The sequence below is a fragment of the Xiphophorus couchianus genome, chromosome 19, assembly GCF_001444195.1.
Source record: "Xiphophorus couchianus chromosome 19, X_couchianus-1.0, whole genome shotgun sequence".
In the NCBI taxonomy this organism is placed as follows: Eukaryota; Metazoa; Chordata; class Actinopteri; order Cyprinodontiformes; family Poeciliidae; genus Xiphophorus; species Xiphophorus couchianus.
The window spans coordinates 12,596,922-12,621,439 of NC_040246.1; the positions used below are offsets into that span (position 1 = coordinate 12,596,922).

General features: G+C 37.8%; 3 protein-coding genes across 3 annotated transcripts in view; 1 reads left to right on the plus strand and 2 right to left on the minus strand.

The window, feature by feature from the left end:
- Positions 1 to 4,458, minus strand: part of prkd3 (protein kinase D3) — a 47,770-nt gene extending 43,312 nt beyond the window's left edge. The window contains exons 1-3 of the mRNA XM_028000829.1: positions 4,055 to 4,458; positions 2,244 to 2,399; positions 1,761 to 2,089 (exon numbers count right to left, since the gene is read on the minus strand). Coding sequence (XP_027856630.1) covers positions 1,761 to 2,089; positions 2,244 to 2,262 — 348 coding nt within the window. The 5' untranslated portion in view covers positions 2,263 to 2,399; positions 4,055 to 4,458. The remainder of the gene's footprint in view (positions 1 to 1,760; positions 2,090 to 2,243; positions 2,400 to 4,054) is intronic.
- A 1,694-nt stretch (positions 4,459 to 6,152) lies between these two features.
- mocs3 (molybdenum cofactor synthesis 3) lies at positions 6,153 to 15,501 on the minus strand. The gene is made up of 13 exons (XM_028001401.1): positions 15,282 to 15,501; positions 14,120 to 14,252; positions 13,942 to 14,034; positions 13,668 to 13,788; positions 12,930 to 13,004; positions 11,154 to 11,271; positions 10,948 to 11,056; positions 10,784 to 10,846; positions 10,141 to 10,304; positions 8,226 to 8,273; positions 6,992 to 7,088; positions 6,792 to 6,899; positions 6,153 to 6,358 (listed from the first exon to the last, which is right to left on the minus strand). The coding sequence occupies exons 1-13, from the start codon at positions 15,372 to 15,374 to the stop codon at positions 6,201 to 6,203; spliced, it is 1,380 nt and encodes a 459-aa protein (XP_027857202.1). The 5' UTR covers positions 15,375 to 15,501; the 3' UTR covers positions 6,153 to 6,200.
- Positions 15,502 to 15,874: 373 nt separating this feature from the next.
- qpct (glutaminyl-peptide cyclotransferase) lies at positions 15,875 to 23,258 on the plus strand. Its single transcript, XM_028001225.1, has 7 exons — positions 15,875 to 16,051; positions 18,767 to 18,913; positions 19,264 to 19,545; positions 19,865 to 20,032; positions 21,058 to 21,157; positions 21,815 to 21,931; positions 22,047 to 23,258. The coding sequence occupies exons 1-7, from the start codon at positions 15,920 to 15,922 to the stop codon at positions 22,226 to 22,228; spliced, it is 1,128 nt and encodes a 375-aa protein (XP_027857026.1). The 5' UTR covers positions 15,875 to 15,919; the 3' UTR covers positions 22,229 to 23,258.
- Positions 23,259 to 24,518: the final 1,260 nt, after the last annotated feature.

Below are 24,518 nucleotides of genomic sequence, written 5' to 3' on the forward strand. Positions count from 1 at the left end.
TTACAGTCAGTAAGGCGAGCAATGCTATTAGTGAATGCAAATTGCTGAAGAAACTAAAACATCACCTCTTGAGTAACTTTGGTTAGTTCAGAAATATTAGTCAAATATGTAAATTGGTGACATGTAGAGCTGTATAGTGCTGACTGCTTGTGATGTTGTTTCTGCTGCCAACATAAATAATTGACAATGGATTGCAAAAAGCTTCTTAGTGTCCATTAGAAATATAATATTTACATTTAGGACTTAACACGAAGTCAAAGCTTTTCCCTCTGAGATATCAAATGAGATGCCATTGTTATTTAATTTGTGAATTTTAATTATTTAAGATGTGGTGTACATTACATTTTAGGTGTGTATCATCAGGAGAGCGTGAATGTCGACATCACAGAGCAGCGAACTGTTTACAGAAATGATAATGGATGCCATTGACTATGGATCAATTTTAAACTTATTCAGAGCCAAAAGTATTGTCACAAGATCATGGCAACACGAGGGAAGCTTATAAAAAGATAGGACAGCAAACAGACTTCTGCAGAGAAGTCTGTTTGGATGTCCAGTTTGATCACAACTAGTGGGAGTGTGATGTGATGTGATCCACTGACACAGACTTCCTTCAAAATTATAATTTTCAGCCATCGTTTATGTCTGATCTGGCTTCTTTTGGTACAGAATCATGATGCACACCACACATCAATGACCTAAAAGTCAGATAAGATGTAAAGATATGAAAAAACCTTTTAGACCGCAGACGCTTTGCAAACAGATACTTATCCGCATACCACATATGGAAGTGGCACAGATGAGATTTCTTCGGGGGGTGAAAAGATTGAAATTGGGATGTTCGGGTTGCGATGAAAAAGTTAGGTATGTGCAAAGAAATGGATTTGAGTCACATTTGCCTGCTGTGTGAACGTAGCCTTAAAGTACTCTATGAGAAAGTGGTATTTACAGGTAAAAGCAATAAAAACTAAAACTGTGATCAGAAGTTGGCAACAAAATATTTGATTGTTTGAATCTGTACCTTAGGTAGATATAGATCTTTTCTGAGTTAATAGTTTTCCCAAATTACTTCTTCATGCTATTTCAGCTATTTCATAAAGCAAAACTTTAAATGCTTATTCTTCCAAAAGTGTTACACTTCATAAAAATGAACACACGCACAGACACAGAAACCAAAATACATGAATAAAACTTTTTGATAAATTTCAGCAAAACTGGAAAATAACAGGGGAAAAACATATTACTTGCACTCATCCGAGTAGTTATTTTTCCAGAAATCAAAAGAAATGGTAAATTATGTTTACCAACATGACCTACAGTTGTGTTGAAATCCACTCCAGCGGTGTGGTTATAACACATTACCACCGTCATGGAAAATAAAAGTGGATTCCAGATTGGACCGAAAAGTGCTGCATTGGTCTGTACATGTTTGTGCACTTGTTTCACGTCAAGTAACAAAACACCACAACATAAACAATTGGCACGTGGACGGCGTGTTGTGTAACTGGAGGAGCTTCGGCGCGACCATCCTGCACGTTTCTGCTGTGTTTGACTCATTATTTAAGCACATGGCGCAGATGTCTGCTTTGGAAAAACATAATCTGGACAGATGAATGTGGAGGGAGACAAAAGACCATGCTCCGAGGCATCATTATGTTGGCTGAAGTTTTTAGGAAAACCTTTAATTTCAAAAAGTGAATAATTCCATGGATGGTACTTCAAAAAAAAAAAAATAAAAAGACATTTTAGGACAATCTTACCTTCTGATCAACTATGGAGCACACCAGGTCCTTGACTGCAGACAGTGAGAGATCACAGGCCTCCAGGTTCACGGTCTCCCGGGTCAGTCCGATCTGCAGCAGGAAGGAGACCCCATGGAAAGAGCTACGGGAGTTGGTAGGACTTGGGGCGCTGTGGCTCCCGTTGGAGAGCCGCTGGTAGAGCTGTCCAGGCGATCCCGGCGAGGGTGGGTGGAGCGGATGGAGCGAGTGCAGGAAGGCCCGAGGAAAGGACGGGGGAGAGGAGGCAGACATTGGGTTTCTTCCAGTTGAGACTTGAGAAAACGCTGAACGGTGGGATTCAGTGAAGGCTGGCAGGGAGAAGCACAGCACGATCTCTGTGGATGGGCTTGTCACACGGGAAATGTGCGCTCCTCATCAGTAGTAATGAGTCAGTGGCATATATTTTTAATTTAGGTGTTACTGACTCACAGAAATGATGCTGAGAGGATGCTGCCCACCCACCTGAGCTCAGAAAATGCATGCATCGTTCAAGAGATGGGCCAGGTGAGGGAGGGAAGGTCTCTGAACAATCCACAGGCTGCTGCAACAAACTTCATATCCTGACGTTTTGCTCCTTCTTTTTTCTAAAGTCAGTAATCCACTCTGACCAGAGGAAGCCTGTTCTCACAAACACACACAAAGACACACACGTTATTAGAACAATAAAAAGCAAAGTAGGGCCATGAATGAGTCAGCTCTTGGTGTTTACATTTTGTTCCAAGCCTTGAGGCTAAATCTCATTACACTAGGGTTATTCCCAATCCTGGAACTACCCGCCTCTTATAACTTGGCATTCAGTTCAGCTGGTGGTTAAAATATTCTCCTAGAAAAATGGAACACACCTTGAAAAAATCTGATAATTCATTAATTCTTGCTGATTTCTATTACCTAATCATAAAATCAGCTATCCACCAGTGTTCAGTTTAGCGGCAGGCATTATTATTCGTATGCTTATCAAGGGAGAACAAAAATATAAGAGCAGATGTTCTTCTTCTTGTTTAATTTTTGTTTGTTAACTACTAACAAAAGTGTTCAGATCAAACTAATTTTGATATTATCCACAAATAAACCTGCTTAAATAATACCAAAAAAAATCAAAAACTGATTAACTCAGCTATTTTGGGGGACAAATTCAGTAGGCTAAAAGATCTTGAAAAGCAAATGCCAGCCATAAATCAAATTGACGCGACCTTAAACACACACACCTTATGTGGATTAATTATGATTTATGAGATAAATCATTATACTTTAAAAAACTAGTTCAAGTAGCAAAAGAAACAAACTACTCTGTGACTTTAGCACAATAAATTGCAATATTTTTTGCTCCCGATAACGATGCACAACATGAGAAGTATGAAACCTAGCGACCTGTTTTGCGAAGATCCCCAACCTTAAAAATATATATATATTTTTTACAATAATAGAACACAGACGCCACGTTTCATCCATCTGTAGCATGTCATATTTAACTGACAAACTCCTGCTTGTTTCAGGATCTTCCTGTTGTCTCTCTGTGGAGAGTGAATACGTGTGCAGGGAATGCTGTTTTTAAGAGTCCATTACAGTCAAAATAATGTGCTTATTTATTTTTTATATATTTTGCTTCCATGAAAACACTTGCAAAATGCAGATAAATGCAAAATGCAGATAAATGCATGCAAACTCGTTTGACCATGCAATCAGTGTGTCCCTTTCACTAAGACACACTTTCTCCTCTTCAGGGCCCGTCTGGTTGAGAATCACTGGTTTATCTAACGCCCCAGGGCTTTACCATTATGATGCTTGTAATTTTTAATATAACTACAGTATAATATTACTTTTTTATTTGGCTTGCTTTCAGTTTATGCACAGCATAAAACATGTTGCCTGTCATTGCTTTGTTAAATATCAATTGCTAACAATTTGTAGATACTTTCTAACAAATGAGCCACTGAAATTGTAAGAATATCAGAATTGTAACTTTTTTGGTTCCTACCTCATCCTTCAGAGCTCTAAACGAACATTAGAGCCCCAAGGAGAGGCAGGAGATAGTTCAACTTGACGTTTAGACCTCTTGCAACCGCACAAACATCTGGACCCAAAGCTTCAGAACATCTGCACCCCTCCCACTTTCTATCGGCTCGCTGGCAAAACCTAAACCGAGCGGACGCCAGCAAAACAAGTTATACAAGCCGCCAAATCTGCTCTCTCTGTCCCTCTTTGTTGCCCCGGATCCCCCTCTACGTTGAAAAATCTGTTTCAGCCCAAACCCGTCGAAGTAAATGACACTTTACCTCCACTTCCAGCGAAGGGCGCTTGTCTTTCCATTGTGAGACAACTGAAGATGAAACTTTTCAACTCCATCCACAGAGAGACAGCTAAGCCTGAAGTTTGGTCCCTTCTTTTTCTGTTTTTCGATTTTGGACGTCACACGCAAAAAAGGCGCAGCGTCGTCGTTTTGCAACTAACGAACAGTAGCTGAAACTCTTCATTCAGATTCGCCGAGACGAACCGTGCGGTCCATTTAGTTTATCTAATCCCTTATTCCAGATTGTAAATTCATGCGCATCTCATTATCCTTCCAGCTGTGACTACTCCCCCTGTTTGACGAGGATGAAAAAAAGAGGGAGAGTAGTTGTTCTCGCTGGGGATTGGAGTCTTTTTATTATCTCCGCATAAGTGAGTTTCCATGTGAGGAGAGGAAAACTTGAACTACAGTCCATGTAAAGCAATGGCGCCTCCGCTAGGGGGAGGGGGTAATCAAACCAGCGCGCAAGCGCGGTTCTTTTCCGTTATTTCATCTTAACTGTGCCAAGAACAAAAATCCTCCACATGACCCGGATTGGTTAGTAATACATTCATTTTTCAAAGGAAAGTAAGTTTAAAGTAACACTGGAACAAAATATGTCAAGTTGGTTTCAGTGAATGTCAGCTAACGGCAAAGAAAATGTATTTTAATGTGTCTTAACACTTGCACACGCTGCTGTTTGACAGAAGAAAATAGTTCTAATTGGTCAAAAGACTAAAGTTTGTGAGGCAGCCATATGGCAGGCCGTTATGGCATAAAATCTGACCACATCCCGGTTCCTTAACATTTTAAAACCGAACTACAACTGCTTCTCAAAAATTGTTTACTCAGAACAAGCCAACCTTTAAATTCTCTCTTCCCGTTTTAGGAATTAAAGTTTGAGCTACCTAAATTATCCCGAAACATCTAAGCAGCTGTTTTAACATTTAATAGCACTTGAGTAGGAAAGTTGAAGACAACCATAATTCAGTTTCTTCTAATCACCTTCCACACTCAATATTTCATATATGTCAAACATAATTTTTGCTTTAATCCTTCAAGACTACTGGGTATTAGTATTCATTCCTATGAATCTTTTCACATTTTGCCAAGTTGCAAACACAAGCTTGAATTATATAGTGTATTTTATGTATTTGGATTGAATGTGGAGGGTCAATTGAAAGTAGTAGATAATTAATGTGGAAGGAAAATTATACATGATTTAAAAATTTTCAAAAATGTGGCATGCATTCGTATTTAGCCTGCTTTAATACCACAGAATAAAATCTAACTCAACAAACTGCTTCATTTGTAAGACAATTTAAAGCCATGAATCATTTCCATTCCACTTCACAGTTATTTACCATTTCTGTTGGCCTATTAATTAAAATACAAATATTATACACTTGAAGTGAACACTTATAGAAGAAACATTTTCTTGTGTGGAGTTAATATGTGGATTTTTTAAATATTCCAGAAATTATTTGTTGTAAAAAAGTAAAGTTTTTGCTAAAAAATTGGATAATTGGTAAGATGACTGTGGGCATTTGGCATTTCAGTGACTGTTGTCTAAATATCCCTGACATTTTCTGTACTTAAGATTATTTCATAAGTATGCGGGACATTTTCTTTTTCACTAACTTCAATTAAATTTATGACTACAAACAACAATCCTTTTTAGGCAATATACTTATGGATATTTTTGACATCCTTCATCCCAGAGAGAATAACATTTCAGATAATTGAAAAGTTGACTTTAGATAGCATAAATTGTCTTCTAGATTGATGAATGTTCATTTTGATAAAAAATTCTAGAAGTCCATATATATATATATATGGCTGAGTTTAATCACATTATATGATAAATTTGCTTCCCACAGTTAAGAATTATGTTAAAAACTGGCTTTAAAATAAAAGGAAGAGAAACTTGATTTTGCAATTACAACGCCTGCGAGTAATCCAGCTGCCTACTCACAGTCTATTACAAAACAAAACAAAATATGGGAACTTGCCTATCATAGCACTCCATGTGAAAGATTGTGAAATAGAGTGATGACATTGGAGACATTTGTAAAACAGACAGCATATGAATAAAAACAGTCAACAGGAGGAAAACATAAAAGTTTATTACAAGCAAATAATATTAGATTGCATCAATACTGTGGAAATCTTGTGTCGATCTTCGTTGCCCAGGCAATAAGTCCTCCACAGATATCTTTAACCGTGATACTGTCCAGTTCTGATCCACTCATTTTCTCCAGTACCTGCACTGCTTTCTGGGAGTCATTACCAAGCTTACAGATGACATAAACTAGAAGAAACCACAGAGCAAAAATCAATGAGCTGGCAGCCTTTGCTGAGGCTCAATATGTTTTCAAGCTGCATTTCCTGAATGTTGGCATGCTGCAAGGAAGAAAGACTAAGAGTTTCTATAGACTGAATTTTGTAAAATGATATGAATAGTTCAGCACTAAAACTCACAAAGATCAGAAAGCTAAATTTATCTTCCTTAATAAGAATCGCCCCAAAATAACATTGTGAATATTAATTTCTCTGAAGCTGACCAACGACTCAGGTTGACTGTACTTGTTTTGGAAAGGTCACCTAGCAACTCCATTACAACCTGACCAACCTAAGCCTCCGTTCCTGCAGCATGAGACCACAGCAGGTCATGAATATGAGAAAGTGGCTCGACGAGCCTGTTTGTTTTTAACCACAGACGCAAATCATAAGCGGTGCTGTACCTGGCGGCTGGCAGTCACCTGCCATCTGCTGCTTCAGTTGGACGATTCTTTGCTGAAGTAACTGGATATCTTCACTCTTTCTCTGCTCTAAGCTGGAGAGGGGGATATCTGGTAGCAATTAAGGAGAAGAATTGTACAGAAACAGTAAGCAGGAAGATTTTTTTCAAATGGTGTGCTTCCACTACAAGACAAAAGGATACTGAGAGAGAAGGGCAAGTGGCATATATCCACTTCCACAAGAGGGCGAACGTCAAGCAAGATATGAAGTCCCGAATTATCCACTACCGATTTATATTCCTGGGATTATAGTCAAACATTTAGAAAGGCACATACAGGAGTGAGGCTGGCTTGTAGAGCCAAGTCATCTGCTGGTGTTGGTCCACTGTGTTTGATCAAGTCCAAAGTCAGTGCAGCCCTCTACCAGGAAATTTAAATCGCTTCATGCTTCCTTCTGCTGACAAGTTTTATGGGGAGGCTGAGTTCATTTTCCACCAAGACTAGGCATTTGTCCAAACTGACTAAAGTACAAATACCTGCTTTAATGGCCACGGTATCACTGTGCTGGATCTAAGCAAACCCATCTGACCTAAACCCAATAGAGAGTCTGAGGGGTATTATCAAGTGGAAGACAGAGCAACCTGGGCTTCCTTAACAGATCCACAAGCTGACTAGCTTTCATGTCTCACCACCAATTTATGCAAAAAGAGCCTCCACCAAGTACTGAATACATTCACTGTATAGTACACAGGCATACCTTTTCAGAGGGGCAGAATATCTGTATTAGAAAGGCTTTTTTTCAGTCTTATGTAATCTGGTTTTCACTTGTTAAAATTAATTACTAAATTAATACACTTTTAAATAATATTCTGATTACTGAGAAACATCTTAACACTAACAAATGCTTTAATAGAACAGAGTGGTGGCTCTTATATTTCAAAGTAAAATATGTAGATTTGTATCTTAAGTTAAAGAGGGAAACCAAAATGACTCAGTAAATGTTAAAAGTTGCCTGGATTTGCAATTTTGAAGTCAAATGAGCAGCTTAACAGCTTTGGTTTAAATCACAGGAAGCAAAACTGTTTCTAAATAGAGTCCCTTGCATAATTACAGTTGAACCCCAATCAATTATGATCCCCATCTCTGGGCTTAATGACTCAGCGGGTTTCAAAGCACCAAATCTGCTGAAATATAAACAGATGCAATCCGCTACCACTTCTCTCAGTGCCAAGGAGAAAACGTTGTTCTTTCTCGTAGAAAATCTACAGGCACATTTTCACTCATTTCCCATTTGAGGCTGGGTCAGAGCTGAGATGTAATCTGCTTATGAATGCACATAAAAACTGAGAAAATTGTGAGTAATCACAGAATAAATGGCACTAAATACAGGGAGTCACGCAATGACCTAACTGTTCCGAAATATGTGCAATACTTTACCTGCACCGTGATCCTCTGATCTTTGGACAGGAGGTTAAGTTTGCGACACTGAAAAGAGAACAAGATATCAACCACATTTAACTCTAGGGGTAATAATGTGAAGAACATGACAAATGTATCTACGGGGTTACTACAATTTTTTCATTTTAAAAATTACATTTTCCAGATTAAAATTTCTTAACCCCTGTATTCCGTTTTAGAATGTTCTGGGCATTTCAGCATAAAATGTTTTAAAAACTGAGTTTATTCTTCATATTTTTCCACAAATCAAGAAACAATATAATGCTGAACCTCTGAGGAGGTTTGATAAAAGGATACATTTTTATGCTTTTCGGCATCAGGACCAACTAGATCATCTCTTTTTCAAAATCTATAGATCATAATTTTTACAACTTTTCCTTTTGAATGAAATAAAAACTAAAAGAAGAAAGAAAGGTGCAAAAGGCAGTTAAGAAAAAAGCACATAGTTACTAAGAATGGCATTATGTTTGCAATGGCAATCGAGTATTACACTGTACCACAATGGCCACCCAAGAGGTAGCAATCGCAAAGTCTCCAACTTCAATATAAGCTATTCAGAGTAACGATGGTGGTTTGTCCAGATAAACATAATTTTCACTCGAGTTTTAAATAGCATTGTTACTTTGATGAGCTTTGGCTTTAGCATCCCTTTTTGTCCAAACAACAGTCAACATAGTAATTAAAAAGCCATGCAGTGAAGTCTCACTTTTCTCCACATATTCAGTTTTGGTTTGAGGGCTGAATTGCTCTGTAGTGATAACAAAACAATCCAACACCATCTGTCACACCATTTCAACTCTATAAGACCAACTACTAAGGAAGCCAACTACAGTTAGCTTTCTCCAAAATCATGTTGTTTGACCCTAAAAAGTCACCTTAAGCTATTATGTGTATCAATGATCAGCCAATACTTACATTTGAAACCGATCTTATCTGCTGATCTCATCTACCTCCACATGTGCGGTTAACAATAGTGACCCCTGTTGCCAACTCAGTGCTTTTGTCGTAACATTTAGCACTATACATAAATAAATATAGAAAATACAGTCAAACATTCGTTCCCAAGAAGCTAGTCATCAGGACTAAGCATGCCGGAAGAATGCTTGGAAAGAGTCGTTTTTAATCTACAGATATAAGTGAATGTTTTATACTTAAAGAGGACACAAAAAATAAAGACTGAAGCTAAAAGAAAACGTTTTATTAGAAGGTAAACTTTATGCTCACAAACAACACTTTGAGAAGTCTGGCGGTTTACTCCCTGCTTTAGTTATCTTTTGTAGCCAAGGCATAACCTGTGTTTTGTCCTCTTCCATCTGGTTTGAATTGGTTCTTCCATTAAATCCTAGATTTCAACAAATTTATAACCCTGGAAATAAAAGTATTTCCAACAGAGAGATTGTTCACACAGACCTTTCCCTCACAGAGGTTCTGTGTAGAAAACATGTCACATGCTTTTGAAGTCTCGTTAACAAGCAATAACATTCATTTGACAAATTCCAAAAAAAATTAATATTTTTGTCAATAAATATGCTTTTGTGCATTGGAACAGCTCAGTCAGGTACACCTCAGTATCATCCATATATATGAAAGTGTTATGAATTTGAAAGTGAACCTCAAAAGGCTCATTGTGCATATAAATCAATATTTTAAATGAGTAATTAAAAAAAACACACACACAATTGTGACTTATCTTTCATCTTTTGGAATTTTATGGCACCTATTTATGATAACATATGTCCTTCAGTCTTTTAGATAAAGGATTATGTAAAATAATTTTGAAACTTCAGTTAATCATCTTTATACCACACTTATGCAGATTTGGAAAATGACAATCATATTCCATACTTTTCATGATTGCATAGGAACGCTGTGATAAGCTCCTTTAATGACCAACCTTATCTGTGGCGGCAGACCCACAGAAAGCCTCATAGTCAATCAGCTGCGTCACACTGGGGCTTTCTCCACACACCGCGCAGTCAGCCTGCTTAGGCCGCAGCCTAATGGGCCTGAACCTAAAACCCTGAGCGTCAAACATCAGCAGCTGCTGACCGCAGGAAGCTGGCACACCCAGTCAAGGGAAAGGTTACTTTTTGAAAAAGATTCAGAGAATTGCCTAACACGTCTCCCACTGGTGTTGTAAGAGTATAGCAACATTCAGGCAGTATTGGTGGGAAAAAAGTGCAACACTTTCCTGAATGACGCATCATAGCCAGGTGTCAGCATGCAACTGACAATGCAACACAAAGGGCAGGATAGAGCAAGCCTATGCTCTCCTGCGAGTCGGGATAAATCCCTGCAGTTTAACAAGACAATGGCAAATAAATAGAAAGCAGAGCTCAGAAAATGTAGACATAATATTTCTGTTTTTGTTTGCTTATCAGACAAGCACAAGGCATTATTACAATAGAATCTTTCTGAGAATTTTATTGTTGGCATATCCCAATGACAAGGCAAAATACTTTGAAACAAAGAAACAAAAAGGCAAAGGAGAGTTCTGCAAGTGAAGTGGGACAAAGTAGTGGAAAGATAAAGGATACAAGCTTGCCCAGAGGCAATTTTGAGGACCTCTAAGGCTTGGAAGCAGCCCATTATACCTGGAACTGGAATAAATAAGAAAAAAAAGTTCAAATAAGAGTTATTTACATTCACAAACTTAATTGCTTCAGATAAAAGTAAGAAAGTGAGGGGGAAAAAAACTCACCTACTCCTAACACCCCTCCATCTGAACAGTTGGTTACCGTCTCTGGAGGTGGGGGAAGTGGATATAAACATCTGTAGCAGGGGCCTCCGCAGTAGTTATACACAGTCAACTGCTTACACACACACACAGAGACACACACAATTAATGCAATAGATCTCATTAAACTGGGTGTAGTGAGGGGGAACAAGAATATCCCCACAGCCTACCTGTCCCTCCATTCGCAAAGCACTCGCCGACACCAAAGGTTTGCCACTGAGCACGCAGGCGTCATTTACCAGATAACGTGTGGGAACGTTGTCTGAACAGTCAGCCACAATGCCATACATGAGGCATGAGGAGTCAAGTATTAACCAAAATCACTTAAGTTTTATTAGGATAACAAAATACTTTTTGTGCAACACAACTAATCATAAACTTGATTAAGACTTTACAGATGAGTTGGATTATATTTCTCATCCCAGGGTTACATACAGCCCTCAAGGCCACATATGCAATTAATTTTAAGGGTCTTCATGATTTAGTTCAACCTTTATTATACACTGTGTATCCAAAAAAGTTGGCAGCTGGATTTAACCAAGCAAACAGATAAGAGCCTCACATTGATTAATTACTGAATAGATTATGATGTCATAGTTATATAAGCTTGACTGATGCAGTGTGTAGTTTCTCATTTCTTAAACAACCTTGTCAGAAGACACATCCTGTAGTCGTTTATCTGTCAAATAAAAACATCTACAGAGATTGTGGAAGCTACACAAATTGATTTAAGAGCTGTCCAACGTATTATTAAAACTTTCAGTATAAAGGGCAACCATCAAATTTGAGCGAAAAATGTGGTTGGATAATTTTTTTTTTTTTTTGAAAGAATGTAATTGCTAATCACTTAAACCTTTGGTGAAACACAGTTATGTTCAAAGGGTGAACATAACAGCAGCTCCACAAGGGAATTTGAGGATTGGGACTGAACAGCAGCATAGCTTTACAAAAACCTCTGATTAGGGTGATTAATGGAAAAAAAATGTTGCAACATGCAAGATCTGCTGAGAGCAGATTTACACTGTTCCAAAGTGGTGGCTTCATCAGGGTAAGAAAAGTAGTACATCAAGTGATACACCAATCATCCCTAGTGGCTAGGCAGCTGAGTACCTAAATATATTGAATGCTCAGGTAATTCCATCTGTGAATTTTTCTTTCAATATTATAATGTCTAAATGTAGGCCTCTGGAGTCACACAAACTTCAACCTTGATGAAAATTTATGCAACTTCGTCAAAACCAGATTAACTCTACTAGTTCGGCCAAGAAGAGTGGTCAAGTGATTTGACATAATTATGGTAGAAGCTTGACATATGCTAAGAGATATGATAAAATATCTAACCAAATATTGGCAGAAATGTCTGAATATGCCTGGGTCTGTATGAACAATTTAGATCCATACATTGTCTATACTATTTGTCCTCACTCATCTCCAATAGACATTGAACAGATCGATACACAGAGATAAAATAGACAAACAGTACAAACAACAATAAGAGCTGAGACACACTCATATCCCAGCACAATTTAGAGCAACAGTCATGTTTTTGGACTGGAGGAGGAAGTCAGAGTTCCCAGAGAGGACCCATATATGCATGGCGAGAACATGCAAACTCCATGCAGTTATACCTCAAGCCAGGATTAGAACCCTTTAAATTCTTTTTGGAAAGCAAAAATGCAACCAACTTTTGCAGCCAGTGGTGCAGCCAAAGTTTGGACCCAATATGTAGAAAATACACAATAAATTTAAACTTGTACATTCCTGTTGTTGCTTGATATAACTAACTGAAGTATGCAGTATAATCATTCCAGTCTGGAAAAAAGAGCGACTCAGATACAACATGAAAAACCTAAAATTATAACAACATTCTTGACAGGAACTGCAAGTAAGATTTATACTGACAGTATCTTAGCTTTTGACAGGTTATAGATGTAGCCTGAGGATACTGTTGAATGAGTTGCAAGGCGTTCTCTGGTGAGAGCTGCAGATGGTAGGGAATACACTCCACGGTAGAGTTCAACCTGTAGAGACACATACAGACAAAGGATTGTAAGATTCTCATCTTTCTTACAGAAATTGGAAATATATTTTAAGCAAAATACATATCCTTCAGCTTACTTAAAGTTCAAGAACAAATCCATGCTGGGAGTTTAGCTTAAACCAATACTGAATCGACAGAACAGCAAAAAACAAACACATCAAAAACATGTTTGTGCTTCTTAATTTAATAAGTAAGATAGTGAATAAACTTTGAAACAAAAAATATACTCCAATATATTCCAATTTTACCTTTTGGTTATCTATCTAACTTCTATAATATGCAGAGCATAAATGTAGAAGTAGCTTTAATGAGTGCACAGGTTAATGTCGCCCTCATGTGGCTGAATTGATATGACTTCTGCGAAGCCCACAATAAGCCCACTGTTGGGCTAGAAAGGCCCACAAACAAGCTACTGAAATAACATGTTTACAAAATATTTGTGGAGTGAGGAGAAAAGCAGGGCTAGATATAACTTGTGGCGAGACTATAAAGCGCCAGCATACTTTGCACAGAAACCAGAGGGTGAAAAATGACACAAACAGACACAAATTACTACATTTTCTTAGCATTTACCAGCCATAACACATGAAGATTGATTTAACAAAGAAGAACTTGAAAAAACTTAAAGTCATTCAAGTCTTACCTTTTAACTGCCCTAGCAGCAGACAAAGCCTTAGCCTGGCCCTGATTCTCCTCTCCATGAAGAACCTGCCTGTGGAGGTTGCTGAGCTCCACCTCATCATAGTCCAGCAGACCAAGACGCCCTGGGAGGGACAGTTTGTCATTATCGTCTGTATTGTGTTACAAACTAACTTGCAGCACAATATCAACATTTTTTAAACTTATTGTTGACCCAAGATACAATACTTTCCCAACTTCTACTGTAGCTCCATCATAATCTGCATTGATCTACCCACCAACACCTGCTGCTGCAAGGTACTGGGCGAGTGGGCAGCCTAGTCCACCACAGCCCACAATCAGCACAGATGCTCCAGATAAGTTCAGCTGGCCTGAAAAGAATGCAGAATCTCTCAGCTCAAATAATCCTATCATAAACTTTATATGTCCGAACCTCCCTGTTGTCTGTATGGGTACCTTTTACACCAAGCTCGGGCAGGAGAAGCTGTCTGCTGTAACGCATGATGTCCTCATTGCTGAGTGCTGGTTTGGCTGTTAGGGGATTGAGCGGTGTCACTTTGTCCTGGAGCTCCAGCACTGAGGCGTTGCTCTGTTATCACACATGCAGGGTTTTATTATATGGTTCTCACTGTCATGTTCTACTATAGAAAGGACTTCATATCCATCCCAAGGCAATGTGTTGTACATCATAAATGTGTTTTACTAGAGTAATGGATGAAATCAGCTTCTGGTATGTTCATTTGTATTTTAAATAACTTTTACACAAGAATTGATCAATTAGCAGATTAACTATTGGCAAATGTAAAATTTTTATTCAGTCTACTTAAAATCAACATAGTCAATGAAGACATATTTATTGAAAGTCCATAACGATAACAAACACAAGCTATTTACATTAAAGGAAATTAAATAATAAGAAATATATTTTCACATCTGGAAAGAGGTTGGTGCCTATCTATAGCAGCCACTGGGTGAGAGGAAGGGTACACCATGCATAAGTCGCTAGTCAATCACAGGGCAACACAGACACACACAGGATAAACAACCATGCACACACACACATTCACACCAAAGGACAATTAATGGAGAGACAAATTAACTTAACAGTCATGTTTTCGGACTGTGGGAGGAAGCCAGAGTACCCGGAGAGAACCCACGCATGGACAGAACATGCAAAATCTATGCAGAAATACTCCAGCCCAACTTCCAAATATATAACTGTAATTGTGACTTTGCATTAAGAGCAACTTCCAAGCTAACTTTTATTGAGTTCCATGGGTTCAATCTTTAGATTAGATAATGACCTGCAAGGGCTCAAGTTACTACTTTATTGCAAGAAATGTTGGCATCTTTTGAAAGACACATTGATATAAATTAGGCATAATGGAGAGTAAATCAGCATCAACAGTAAAAAATAGCTGCATTGTTTAAGCTCATTGATCTTTTAATTGTCAGAATGTGGCCAAAGAAATGCACAAAATGCACTACTACTTAACACTTACACGGAGTATGCAAATTGGAATATGCTATGTTAAAACAACACATTAATGTCAATCGATTATAACAGCGTTTCACCAAGGTCACACAAAATCTTATATTTGTTCTAATACTTCAATACCTTTTCAAGCAGAGCCAGTTTATTCTTGAGATGAGCGATCTCTTTTTCTTTCTCCTCAAGCTGCGCCTTCAAGCTGCACACTTCCTGAGCCATTTCTTCAGAGAGGCGTAAAAAAAGCACGTTTGGATACAATCTGAAACCACGTCGAGTTGTTGCTAAATGAACGGACCGCCAACAGAGGTTGAGCACGATGAAAACTTCCGGGTTTGACCACGTGGAAATGAGACCACGTGGTGAGTGACGTAAATATTTTTGGCATTTTTTTTTTTTTTACCTTTTTATTTTTTTGTTTGTTTTTTCTTTCTATTCTTTTTTTCCCTAAAATGCTATTTTAATAGTGGTATGTAGATTTTTAAAAAGCTGTGTATGTAATAGTTTGTACAGAAATAAAAATAAGCAAAAATAAAATGAGAAAGAGATCTAAGATCCGCAGGCGTTACTAAAATATCTATTTTGGTATTTTATTTCATACTTTAAGTTTCAAAACCGTATTAAAGGCCCCTTGTGTTGGCGGTTGCACACAAATGTTTTTGTGTGTGCGTGTGGACCTTGGTGACGCGCCGTGAAGCTGGGAGCCACGGGCACTCCCCTCCCGCCTTTCACATGATCTGAAAGCTCCCTCTGAGATAGAGACAGGAATGTGGAAAGGAGCGACAACATCGATGGCTGAACGAAGCCAAAGGATTTCCACAATGCGTTCGTTTTATGCTGCATTAATCGGGCTGGCATTCATCCTTCACACTCATGGAGTCCCTTGGACAGAGGAAAAGGTAAATCAATTAAAGATGATTAATTCACGTATTCTGTCTTAGGTTACACGGTGTCTGTCTGAGGAATTATCTTAGTTTTTTTACACGATCAGAAATGAATTTCACAATCTAAATCTTGTTTTAATTAGGCTGATTCTCATATTATTTGGTTCCTTTCCACTTAAAAGCCTCTGTTCTCTATAGAAAAAACATTTTTACGACTGCTTATTATGTTTTGTTGTGGCCATGTTTAAAATCAATGCAGTTTATCTGCATTTTAGGTGCTATTATTACCAATCACATTTCCTAGAACTAGTGTCAGGATTTTATGAGAAAATGATAAATCTGGTGCTGCTTCGTCAGTCCTCATTCACCGTCCTTTTAAGGTCCACCTGGATACGGCTGGTGTTCATGTTCACAATCTGTGTTCATCTCTTCTCCCCTTTAACTAGTTGCTATGGCAGCACAGTCATCCTCTTTGATCCCCCAAGTGGTCTTTGAATATATAGACCTTAAATAGACCTTACTTTTTAACCCTCTTTGAGCTCACTGGTGTCCAGACTTATATTCAGCCACAGTGGCCACATAATTACATCTTATGTGCAACTGTGTTGCAATTACAGGATGGATGTATGAGTCAGCCAGATTCATCCAAATAAAGCTCCAAACTGGTTTTGCAGGTCATTGTTTGTGCAGAAGAAAATGTGCCCAAATGCCTCTTTCACTGAATGCACTGAATGCTAAGAAATGACTGAATGCTCATTTGACTTACACAGAGTATTTACTCTAAAATCTTGAACAATTCTTGGAGAAGTGGATAGTCTGCTCATATTACAGTTTTTTTTGCTATCAAAAAAATCATAGGCAAGTCACAGGCTTGTTTTTCAGGCTGTTTGTAATAAGTTATCGCTTTTTAATTCTAAGTCAAATCTCATCAGAGTGTGCTATTTTCAATAACTGCACAGTATTTTATGGTGCCATTTTGCCTTTACTGAATAGTATATTGTTAATATTGTTTTTAGATATTTGCATACCTATATCTTTGTGTGAACATATGCCTTGATTGCCTGTCACTTTGCTGCTATACCTAAATTTTCATTGTGGGGCAATAATGAATATTTTTACTCTATTCTGAATTGTTTGCTTATGCATGATGCATGGTCAATTCAATACCACTGAATTAACTGTGTTTTTGTAAATAAATATAACATAGGAATCTAAAATGGTCAGAAGTTTTGAAGTACAGCTTTAGGTTCTGTTTCTACAGATTTTCTAACCTAAAAAACATCTAGAATATAGGGAAGAAGGCGGCAGTATATTGTAGAGTCAGTGGATTGGGGAGCATGGCCTCAGCTGCCTACTGACGGCTTTTCAATTCTTACTTCAATTGGTGGTTTGTTTCCAGGACAACCATGGTTCTCAGGTGAACTTTGGGACCAAAGAGTCATAGGACTGAAGGATCAATATGTTTATTTTTTCTGTAAAATAAAAAAAAAACAATGTAAAGACAGCTGCGGTAACTCCACTGAATTCTTATAAACAGGAAAACAAATATTTTTCAATATGCCTTGTGTCTGGATTTAACCTTTACTAAATAAAACATTGTGTGTATGTGTATGTTCAAAGCCAATAATAATCAATATCTCTTAACACAGTTGTAACTTGCTACATGGGATGTTTTCAACCAATCATTGAGAAAACAATGAGTTTGACAATATGTACAATACAATGAAATTTAGTTTTGCCATGCTTTATCATGTTTATGAAAGGTTTGAAAAGGACCTTGAAGCACAGAAACTGAATGTGTAATAAGTAGAATAGTATAGTATAAAGTAAGAAACAAGATAAATGTATGGTACACAGGGAAACAAGGAGTAACCAGGACAACAGCTGTAGAAGACAGATCATGTTGTGGAAGGGAATACAGAAACATTAAAACCAGAGAGCTGTGTACAGACTGAGGAAGAGTGGAGAAACCATTGGATGCAGGTGAGGAAATCAGATGATGGGGAAAAACTGAGGAAGGGAACAAACTGACAGGGTCAGTGAAGCTGAATAATAAATACAGAGGAGCTAATTGGTTAAATATTAATATTAGAGGGGAATACATATAATGATAAAATGAAAAAATATATCTAAAAAATTCAAATGTACTTACTCAACAATATTAAATAAACATATACCGTTTTTAGAAATAATTTTGATAAGCTTAGTTAAATCAACTATGCAAATTAATCAGTACAATTCCAAATACTCATAATATCCATCCATCCATCCATTACAGACATACATACATACATACATACATACATACATACATACATACATACATACATACATACATACATACATACATACATACATACATACATACATAGTGTATTTTGAATGACAAATATTTATCTTCATCTTTTACTCAGATGATGATTACGTACATGAGAAACCCCGCTCAGCTTTATGAGTTGGTCTAAACAGCAGTTGCTGTTGTGAGACACAGAGATCAGCAGTTGTGTGACTGATGTGTCATTCTTGTTGTTTCCCAACTTATCATCACAAAAAAACACTTCATGTCATAACAAGTAGTCTGCTATGTATAACAGTGATTATAACAACAGTTCCTTTTGATAATGTTTTGAAATTGCACCGTATAATTACAATGGAGCAGGTTTTCCCTAAACTTATTTTCACGTTTCTTAATATTAATTAAATCCCTCCTTTGTCTGTATTCTTCTGCAGCTCAGGCACAGAGCGCTTAAACTAAGTGAGGATGAGATCCGTACTGCCCTCTCTCACACCGATCTGGCACAGATGTGGCAGAGGGATCTCAGGCCATTGCTGGTTACCCGGTACCCGGGCTCTGCTGGCAGCCAGGCAGTTCAGGACGTAAGTTTATTGAGCTTATTAACGTATGCATGATGTTTTTAAGCTTTATTTTAAGTATGTTTATTACCTGTTTAAAGGGTATTATTTTCAATAAGTACTTTTAATCTGACAAACAAGCCTCATTGGAATACATATTACAGTTTATTAAATATGACTTTATATGTGTTCTATCCATAAAATGCATGAAAATTAAGAACTCTCAATATTTTGAATATATACCAGCAGCACATTAAACAATACGTTCAATGTGAAAAATACAATGAAAAATTAAAACAATTTCAATGTTTTTATGCAGGTTTGGTGTAAATTCAAGTTACCTGAGTTTTTACAAACACTTTGTGTTTTGACAGCATATAAAAACAACACTCGGTTCCCTCGGAGCAGGCTGGGAAGTTACGGAGGACAGTTTTGAGTCACAAACGCCATATGGACCGCTGCCCTTCACCAACCTGGTTGCCACACTGAACCCATCGGCCAAGCGCCACCTGGTTCTTGCCTGTCACTACGACTCCAAGTACTACCCCTCTGAGGGGCACGGGAGGGAGTTTCAAGGCGCCACAGACTCAGCTGTCCCATGCACCATGATGTTGGAGCTGGCACGAGCCCTGGATGAAGAACTGAAGACTCAGAAGGTAACAAACCTGAATGTGAATTGCACCTCCACCAGATTAATTTAAAATATTAGATTTTGCATTGTTGGTAATGTTGAGATTTCAGTTGTGTTTGGTGAATAACTAACAAGTAGTAGTGAATGCTCATTTACTGAATACAAATACCTCAACTGCAATGCAACAAGCTCATAATCAATGTAGTAGGCAATAAAATGTGTGATTATTTTATTATGCTTAATGGGGGAGAGTATTGATGTAATCTTAGAACCTGTAGATGGCAGTAAATCTTTAAAAATAGTAATAATGTAACTGCAGTTTCTTTTCTTATACCCCCATGTAGAGCTCCAACTCCAATCTGACCTTGCAGTTGATCTTCTTTGATGGTGAGGAGGCTCTTTTCCAGTGGACCTCCACGGACTCGCTGTACGGCTCTCGCCACCTGGCAGAGAAGATGGAGAGCACCCCGCATCCCGAAGGAGCCAGAGACACCAACCAACTGCATGGCATAGTAAAGAACAGTTCATCCTCCTCAATTCAGTCTACAGTCTACAAGGATAGTTAGAATAACTATCCTTTCATGAATCAGTTATGACACCTTGATGGTTTTCAATAGTCGATAGTGGGTTTTTTAAAATTTACTTTTCAAAAAGTTGTTAAATTCTTGAATCAGTTGAACAACTGCTACGACAGACTGGCGACCTGTCCAGGGTGTACCCCGCCTCTCGCCCGAAACGTTCGCTGGAGATAGGCACCAGCACCCCTCCACTAGGGACAAAGGGCGTACAGAAAATGGATGGATAGATGGATGGATGGATAGACAGTTGAACAACTGAGTCATGTATTAACTTTGAAATATATTACAAAATATCAACAATATTGTCTGATATTAAAGTTTTCTGAAATATTCAAGTGTGTAAAAGAAAAAAATCATGGATGATTTCATATATAACAATCAATAGTCTAGGATATTTGCATTTCTGTCTGTCTGTTTGTCAATTGTTTGGTAACGTTTTTACTTACACTGGCTGGCCAGTAGGTGGCATGTGCTTCACATGCACTTCATCTTCACAACAGAGAGTGAGAGAGTTGACTTCCTGTCCATTTTAGGGATCACAATTATTCTTTCGTTATTAAACTTCTACACGTACAATCTTCTGAGTTCTGAGCAATAATAATCTTAAATTTAAAAAAAAAAAAACATATTTGTTGTGTTTTAATTTTTCTACATTTTAGGTATGGAACAATAGCAAAAAATAATATCAAAATGAAGACATTCCACAGTACGCTTTACTGAAGCTGTGGTGTCTGTGTGCATAAATGGGAGTTTGGTGTGACTTGTGGTTAATTGTGTCATGCCTGAGTTGGACAATGGATCACATGATGTCACACTTGAAAACACACTTATGGGATGCGATTATCGTAAAATCGGCTCTGTGTCAACGAGTTTATCTTTCGAATGTGCGACAAGAGTTTCTCGTGAGAAAATCTGACTTGTCTGTATCGTTTACCTCTCCCTTTTCTTCCCCCCTATAGGACCTGTTGGTTCTGCTGGACCTTATTGGGGCCCCTCATCCCATCTTCGGAAACCAGTTCCCCAGCACCACCTCCTGGCTCACCAGACTGCAGGACATTGGTAAATAATCATTATAAATGAGTGTGGATTAAACAAAAAACGCTCTTCCCTTGTTTTACTCATGTCCGAAGACTGTCACCACATTGTTTGCAAGAGTAAGACAGAATTGAACAAGCTAAAGTTTTGTTTTTTTAGTAAAGTAGAATAACTAGATTATATCTTTGCATTTAACCCTGATGTGTAAGCAGCCTGTTGAACCTGTTCAGGTGCATAGCAAAGATGTCAACACAAATGAACTTTGGTAGATAAAAAACAGTGACTTGCAGAATCATCTGAAAAATCTCAAACAAATGAGGATCTGGGGTTTCTCCTTGAACGCAGTGTATGATGATGTTAAAAGATGCACTACGGTGCATATTTTATGCACTCAGTAGCGAGGACGTCTTGTGGCTTTTTTTTTTCCAACAATGATTTTTTCTCTTCAAAATAAGGCCAGATTTGTGGATTACACAACTATTAGTTAACCTGTAACTGGATTCTCCTACGTGAGCTGTAGATCTCTGCAGCCCCTCTAAGTTTCTTTGCGCCTCCTGGTTGCCCAGCATTAGACTGTATCCAAACACTCCTGATAAAGTAATTAATTTAAAAGATACATGAATTTTCTTCAACTAAACAGTTGAACATTTTCTCTCGTTTTCTTTCCATTTCTAAACTCAGAAAAACGTCTGCATTCTATGAACCAGCTTGTTGAGCATCCTAACAATGTGCAGTACTTCTGGCCTAATCGTCCAGTCGGCCGTATTCTTGACGATCATATACCGTTCCTAAACAGAGGTCTGTACCAGCCGCATAAGAACAACCTTGCCTTCCAATTAGTTTATGGTCACTTTCTTTCCTTCTTTTTCTTTTTTTTTTTACCTAATTCTGCCCCCCTTTCTATCTGATTTAGGTGTTCGGATCCTCCACCTCATACCCTATCCCTTCCCGTCTGTGTGGCACACATTTGATGACAACGAAGAAAACCTGGATCGCTCCACAATTCAGAACCTGAACAAGATCTTTCAGGTTTTTGTTTTGGAATACCTCAACACCAGGCCCAGCATTCCTTCGAATCCACAAAATGCCCCATGAGCCTTCCCATCAATGTATTATCGTGATGTCAAGCTCTTCACCTGAAAGTATGCACTATGTTATAAGTTGTAACTCCATGTATGCAGGAGTCACACATAGACGTTTTAATGTTTTCTTACTAAAGCAACCTATTATCTAAATGCTTAATAAAAGAGATTAAAGTTTAAATTATTGTCATTATTTTTTATGTTTTGCAACAATATAACTACAAACCTCAATGTATTTTACTGGGATACTATGTGATTGACCACCAGAGATTAGTGTATAATTCGAAAGTAGAAGGAAAAAGTCATTTTTTTGTTTTTACAAATAAAATGTTAAAAATTGTGACTTGCATTATTGTTATAACTAAATAAAATCTAAACACATGGAGAGTAAATACAAAGGGGTCTGAAAACAAAAGGAAGCAAGACTTTTTTTCTTCTTCTATTTTTATGAACCGAACAAAATCTGTCCTTTCAGAATTATACACTACCGTGTTTTGGTCTATCACATAAACTCCCAGAAATATATTTTTGGGGGGGTTAATGTGTCATGAATACTCTCACACATCAGATGAAAAGATCACCAGTCTTTTCTGATTCAGCTTTAAATATATGATTACCCGACAGGTCAAAGCTTGTGATAATTTTGTAATGAACATCTAAAGGCACATCCCAATTTTGATGCCAAATGCCATCCTATATACCTGGATCTGTGGGGTTTTTTGTTTGTTTTTTTTAGGAAATATTACTTGGCCACCCACACTGACATGGCCCAACTGAGTGGAATAAGGTTTTAGCAGCAGGTTATTTAACATTTTTTCACCCTCTGTAAATCTGTTCAGTGTTTAGTCAGCAAACCTGCCAAAGGCAGGAAGTTGGGCTCATTCTCACTGAAGCAACTCTCTCAAGCTCTTTACATCCTGTCGTCTCACACAGAAAAGCAGATTACTTCCTCTGCTGCTCTTTCATGTGTCTGCTTTTGTTTATATGAAATTGTTAGCCTGTTTCTATCATGTAAAGGGAACAACTAATAAATGTTTATGCAGACAACAATTGTGTCTTATGAGAGGAGAGTTAGGAGTCTATTGTAAAATGTGATCTCCTAACTCACAAATGTTCCTTTTTTTTCTATTTCATGCCTTTTCCATCATGCTGTTTTTCATATGAGACAAAGCACCATTTCCACCCATCTGCCTCACCTTAACAGCGATCCCATGACTCCTTTAATCCTATCATGAGGCCCTCCTTGGAATTCCACCCCACCTTAAGCCCCATAACTCCAGACCACTCCTTTAGAAATTCAATGGCAGGATTTGACCCCGTCCGGTACAATCAGTAACGCCTAGCAACAACTTGAACCAAAATACCGTAAATCTTATCTAAAAGGAGATTAAAAGTGGCTTGTTTTATTTTACACTGCTTATAAAACTGTGTCTTTGCATTTGAAATTGAAGTAAAGTAGGGCTATTAAAATATTGTTGATTAAAAAAGGTCTGAATTATATTTCTTGTGAGCACCAAAAAGACAGACAACTCAAGACTTCTGTGTGTTTTCCTCTGTTCAGCGGTGCTAAGTGTTGCACATTTGACAGCAACAACAGTAGAACTGTCATCTGGAGCTGATTATAGTACAGCTGTGTGATAGTGGAAAGGAGTGGGATGATGGAAAGGACAGGGATTTTCTCCCAGTTTCTAAGGTGTGTTTCAGCCTTCTGGAAAACAATGAGGAAGCTGAGAAAGATTTACATCTTTTAAGGAGTTTGTTCCTTTGTGGCTTTGAAAAAGGGAAATTTAAAGAGGAAATATATAAGTGGTCCTGTTTGTAGTTTGAAGCTTTGAAGAGATGATGGATGAAGTTCAATGCAGTACAATCCCACAAGAATATCTGACAATAGCTGCAGAAAATATAACGCTGTTGCAGAGGTTCTGAGTTGAACAGAAAAAAATATGGGTGAGACTGTCTAGAACAAATCTAACCGTCTCCACCTCACACCTCTTGACAGAGTCAAGGCATAAACACATGATCAGACAGGCCGGTAATTTATCTTTTTGATTCAGGTACATTGGAGTAGGGCACTCTAGTGACACTCACGGACTGAAGTTGCAGACCACGTCTATAGGTTCCCAGAGCTCTTCATAGCACACCAACAAGAATGTTTTCCATAACTCAAAAGAGGTTTCGCTGCTTGAAAATTTTTATTACTCATAAAGCTTTAAAGATTTTGTTGTCATACGAAAGGAGCAACAATTACAGTCATTATAGATTGGCTTTATTTGGTTTTACCTTATTGATAAGGTTTTATTTCA

Coding starts and splice junctions, on each gene's coding strand:
- qpct (XM_028001225.1), top strand. CDS start 15,920: ATGTGGAAAGGAGCGACAACATCGATGGCTGAACGAAGCCAAAGGATT. Junction 16,052..18,766: donor TCCCTTGGACAGAGGAAAAG/GTAAATCAATTA, acceptor ATTCTTCTGCAG/CTCAGGCACAGAGCGCTTAA. Junction 21,932..22,046: donor TATACCGTTCCTAAACAGAG/GTCTGTACCAGC, acceptor TATCTGATTTAG/GTGTTCGGATCCTCCACCTC.
- mocs3 (XM_028001401.1), bottom strand. CDS start 15,374: ATGGCTCAGGAAGTGTGCAGCTTGAAGGCGCAGCTTGAGGAGAAAGAA. Junction 11,272..12,929: donor GCCTTGCAACTCATTCAACA/GTATCCTCAGGC, acceptor CTCATGCCTCAT/GTATGGCATTGTGGCTGACT. Junction 10,847..10,947: donor TGGAGGGGTGTTAGGAGTAG/GTGAGTTTTTTT, acceptor TATTTATTCCAG/TTCCAGGTATAATGGGCTGC.